The 5,281-nt window shown below is 43.7% G+C and overlaps 1 protein-coding gene across 2 annotated transcripts in view; it reads right to left on the reverse strand.

The window, feature by feature from the left end:
* Nucleotides 1-578: 578 nt before the first annotated feature.
* pdcd4b (programmed cell death 4b) overlaps nucleotides 579-5,281 on the reverse strand; it is a 39,186-nt gene continuing 34,483 nt past the window's right edge. Inside the window, exons 8-12 of one of the 2 annotated variants that reach the window (XM_061880481.1) lie at nucleotides 4,287-4,401; nucleotides 4,088-4,195; nucleotides 3,912-4,022; nucleotides 3,710-3,845; nucleotides 579-1,228 (exon numbers count right to left, since the gene is read on the reverse strand). In XM_061880481.1, coding sequence (XP_061736465.1) covers nucleotides 1,155-1,228; nucleotides 3,710-3,845; nucleotides 3,912-4,022; nucleotides 4,088-4,195; nucleotides 4,287-4,401 — 544 coding nt within the window. In that variant the 3' untranslated portion in view covers nucleotides 579-1,154. Of the gene's footprint in view, nucleotides 1,229-3,705; nucleotides 3,846-3,911; nucleotides 4,023-4,087; nucleotides 4,196-4,286; nucleotides 4,402-5,281 lie in introns of both variants that reach the window. The other variant, XM_061880482.1, reaches the window with a different exon arrangement.

Genomic DNA, 5,281 nt, shown 5'->3' on the forward strand with positions numbered 1-5,281 from the left:
AAAGTATTCAACAAAAGCTGTGACTACTTATGCACATGGGATTTTTTAGTTTTATTAAATTTGCTAATTAAATTATGGGGTATTGTCTGTAGATTTTTGAGGACAAAACTGAATTTCTTCCATTTTGGAATAAGGCTGTAAATGTTTTCCGGGTGCACTGTATATTTTTTATAGAGTAATCAAAAACTTAGTAGATTTTTTTTCCCCCCTACTCTTGAATCACATCAACAGGGCAGCTTTCCATGGAAGATGTCCCTACCATGGTTCTTTGCAAGCCCAAATTGCTTCCACTCAAGTCGGTCACGCTTGAGAAGCTGGAGAAGATGCAGATAGCGGCTCAAGAGGCCGTCAGGCAGCAAGAACTTGCAACGAAGGAGCAGTCTCAGTCGACACCCACAGGCTGATTATCTTTATCAGAGCTTCAATTGAAGAGGACTTTTCCATCTTGGATACAAAGACAACAAGTACCATCACTATTATTTATACATGTTCCTTTTTAATAATTGTATCCTATATTTTTCACATTATTGATATCTGAGGATGCTAATGCTTCAATGTAATGTAACAATAACAAAGCGTGAGGACTTATTGTTGTTTTAATGACCGAACTGAGAGCAACACAACACATACACCAGTGCAGTCGATATAAAAATAAACACTCTAAACACCAATACTTCCTGAACTGCCGTTTTTCTTGTTACCTTCAAGAATTACATCTTCGCGGGTATAAGACGTGTCAAAGAGCATAGAAAAAGCAGCTAGAAAGGTGGTCAGTATTGCAAAAACATGTTTCTCCTGAACTTTCCGTACAAGTTTTTTTTTTATAAAGCTCTTGTTTTGACACGAACCACTCATTTTTGTACAGACGGTTGCCTTCTGGAACACAAAAAAAAAAGGCGTGGCAAGTGAAATCAGAATACTGTGCATAACATGGAATGACTGACACGCAGGTGTGGCATTTCAGTGTTGGCTTATGTAATCATACTGAAAACACTGGAGGAAACCGACACACTTCTGTTGCAAAAGTGCAGCTCCGTCGCCCTGCCTCCGTTCGAGAACTCGATTCTCTTGACATACGAGAAATGCACGAAAAATATTTTTGGAAAAATATGCAAGTAAAAAAAGTACGTTAGCTTCATCTAGGAGCGGGTACGTTAAAAGAGCTCCTTCTTAGCGTTCCAGCTTGACGACACCCCCGTCTCCCTCACTGACAAACCTTTTGCGGCCCCTGGCGGGAGAAAGGAGAGACATTAATCACAACTTTCATACGCAGATACAAAACCAGTGAAATTTGCACCTTGTGTAAATGGAAAATAAAAACAGAATACGATGATTTGCCAATCCTTTTCAACCTAAATTCAATTGAATAGACTGCAAAGACAAGAAAATTAATATTCCAACTGGAAAACTTTATTTTTTGCAAATATTAGCTCATTTGGAATTTGATGCCTGCAACATGTTTTAAAAAAAGCTGGCACACGTGGCAAAAAAGACTGAGAAAGTTGAGGACTGCTCATCAAATAGTTATTTGGAACATCCCACAGGAGAACAGGCTAATTGGGAACAGGTGGGGGCCATGATTGGGTATAAAAGCAGCTTCCATGAAATGATCAGTCATTCACAAACAAGGATGGGGGCGAGGATCACCACTTTGTGAACAAATGCGTGAGCAAATTGTCAAACAGTTTAGGAACAACATTTCTCAACAAGTTATTGCAAGGAATTTAGGGATTTCACCATCTACGGTCCGTAATATCAAGAGAGAGATTCTGGAGAAATCACAGCACGTAAGCGATGATATTACGGACCTTTTATCCCTCAGGTGGTACTGCATCAAAAAGCAACATCAGTGTGTAAAGGACATCACCACATGGGGTCAGGAACACTTCAGAAAATTACTGACAGTAACTACAGTTATCGCTACATGTGTAAGTGCAAGTTAAAACTCTACTATGCAAAGTGAAAGCCATTTATCAACAACACCCAGAAACGCCGCCGGCTTTGCTGGTCCCGAGCTCATGTAAGATGGACTAATGCAAAGTGGAAAAGTGTTCTGTGGTCTGACGAGTCCACATTTCAAAATTGTTTTTGGAAACTGGACGTAATGTCCTTTGGAACAAAGAAAAAAAAAAAAATCCAAATTGTTATAGGCGCAAAGTTCAAAAGACAGAATCTGTGATGGTATGGGGGTGTATTAGTGCCCAAGGCATGGGTAACTTACACATCTGTGAAGGCACCATTAATGCTTAAAGGCACGTACAGGCTTTAGAGCAACATATGTTGCCATCCAAGCAACGTTATCATGGACGCCCCTGCTTATTTCAGCAAGACAATGCCAAGCCATGTGTTACAACAGCGTGGCTTAATAGTAAAAGAGTGCGGGTACTAGACTAGCCTGCTTGTAGTCCAGACCTGTCTCCCATTGAAAATGTGGGGTGCGTTATGAAGCTTAAAATACTACAACGGAGACAGTTGAACAACTTAAGCTGTACATGAAGCAAGAATGGGAAAGTATTCCACCTGAAAAGCTTCCAAAATTGGTCTCCTCAGTTCCCAAACGTTTACTGAGTGTTGTTAAAAGGAAAGGCCATGTAATAGTGGAGACTGCACGTAACATTGAATGCCCGTGACCTTAGATCCCTCAGGCAGTACTGCACCCAAAAAGCGACATCAGTGTGTAAAGGATATCACCACATGGGCTCCGGAACACTTCAGAAAATCACTGTCAGTAACTACAGTTCGTCGCTACATATGTAAGTGCAACTTAAACCTTCCATCCATCCATTTTCTACCGCTTATTCCCTTTTGGGGTCGCGGGGGGCGCTGGCGCCTATCTCAGCTACAATCGGGCGGAAGGCGGGGTACACCCTGGACAAGTCGCCACCTCATCGCAGGGCCAACACAGATAGACAGACACCATTCGCACTCACATTCACACGCAACTTAAACCTCTTCTATGCAAAACCAAAGCCATTTATCAACAACACCCAGAAACCCCTCCGGCTCCGCTGGATCCGACCGAGCTCATCTAAGATGGACTTAAGCTGTACATCAAGCAAGAATGGGAAATAATTCCACCTGAAACGCTTCAAAAATTGGTCTCCTCAGTTCCCAAATGTTTACTGAGTGTTGTTAAAAGGAAAGGCCATGTAACACACTGGTAAAAATGCCCCTGTGCCAACTTTTTTGCAGTGTGTTGCTGCCATTAAATGATAAATGGGTTGTACTTGTATAGCGCTTTTCTACCTTCAAGGTACTCAAAGCGCTTTGACACTACTTCCACATTTACCCATTCACACACACATTCACACACTGATGGAGGGAGCTGCCATGCAAGGCGCTAACCAGCACCCATCAGGAGCAAGGGTGAAGTGTCTTGCTCAGGACACAACGGACGTGACGAGGTTGGTACCAGGTGGGATTTGAACCAGGGACCCTCGGGTTGCGCACGGCCACTCTCCCACTGCGCCACGCCGTCCCTAAATTCTGAGTTAATGATTATTTGCAAAAAAAAAAAAAAGTTTCTCAGTCGGAACATTAAATATCTTGTCTTTGCAGTCTATTCAATTGAAAATAGGTTGAAAATGATTTGCAAATTGTATTTTGTTTTTAATTACGAATTATACAACATGCCAACTTCACTGAGTTTAGTTTTTTTTATATATTTGAAATATTTATCACAGGAAAACAGCAGGATGCACTAACCTACAGGGACAAAGATCTCTTAACTTCACATCGATGACACCTATACTGAAGCTCTTTTCCACAAACTGCTCAAGGAGGAAGTACGCACGAGGGACGTCGATGTTAATTTCAGCTATGTCCATATAAACCCTTTCGTAGCCCTGAGGAAGACAGAAAGAAGAGTGGACAAGTGCGGTACATGACCGAACCACCAGGTGTCATCTTACCCTTCTCATTTGCTCCACGGTGATGATGGACGATACAGCCAGTGAGCGAAGAAGCTGCAGAAGCATGTTGAATGTTTTCTCTCCCTTTGACTCCAATACCATTACTATTGCCTGGAAGAAAGTGTTGGGAGTCAGGTGTGTTGGTGGAAGGCATTTGGATGTGTGCGTGTGCTCACCTCATAGACAAACTCATGGTGGAAATGAGGAACCTCCAAATCCCTCAAGCATCTCTCAGCCTCTTTGCTGTCTCCAGATAGAATGTATTCCTTCAGCAGCAGGTTCATCTGATAAAGCGCGTGATCAACACACATGAGGTTTTTGCAAAAACACAGCGGACCAGAAAAATGAGGCTTCGACGATGAAGGACTATTTCACCTCTTTAACGAGCTGCGTCACAGGTCTCCGCCCCCCGCCTGCGGACCATTGGTTGTCTACACGAAGACCCTCTTTAGTCATTTTCAACAGCACTGTCGCCCGGTCAAGTGCCGCCCTGCAAGATCAGTTCATTATTCACGTCAACAGAGGGGTATAAAAAAGTAGGGTTGTCTCGATACAATACTGGGTAACACTTTAGTATGGGGGAAACATCCATCCATCCATTTCCTACCGCTTATTCCCTTTCGGGGTCGCGGGGGGCGCTGGCGCCTATCTCAGCTACAATCGGTCGGAAGGCGGGGTACACCCTGGACAAGTCGCCACCTCATCGCAGGGCCAACACAGACAGACAGACAACACTCACACTCACATTCACACACTAGGGCCAATTTAGTGTTGCCAATCAACCTATCCCCAGGTGCATGTCTTTGGAAGTGGGAAGAAGCCGAAGTACCCGGAGGGAACCCACGCATTCACGGGGAGAACATGCAAACTCCACACAGAAAGATCCCGAGCCTGGATTTGAACCCAGGACTGCAGGAACTTCGTATTGTGAGGCAGACGCACTAACCCCTCTGCCACCGTGAAGCCTGGGGGAAACATATTCAACATTAATTAGTTGTTTATTAACATGCACATTAGTAACATATTGGCTCTTAATCAGTCATTATTAAGTACTTATTATTATTACGCTTGTCCCTATGCACTCCACCCCGTTTCTTCGCGAGGATTAGTGAAATGAAGAGAATTATATTTATATAGCGCTTTTCTCTAGAAGGAGCTGAGCCGGAAGGCAAAGCTCTCAATTTACCGGTCGATCTACGTTCCCATCCTCACCTATGGTCATGAGCTTTGGGTCATGACCGAAAGGATAAGATCACGGGTACAAGCGGCCGAAATTAGTTTCCTCCGCCGGGTGGCGGGGCTCTCCCTTAGAGATAGGGTGAGAAGCTCTGCCATCCGGGAGGAACTCAAAGTAAAGCCGCTGCTCCTCC

The sequence above is a fragment of the Nerophis ophidion genome, linkage group LG20 (genome assembly GCF_033978795.1).
Source record: "Nerophis ophidion isolate RoL-2023_Sa linkage group LG20, RoL_Noph_v1.0, whole genome shotgun sequence".
Lineage (NCBI taxonomy): Eukaryota > Metazoa > Chordata > Actinopteri > Syngnathiformes > Syngnathidae > Nerophis > Nerophis ophidion.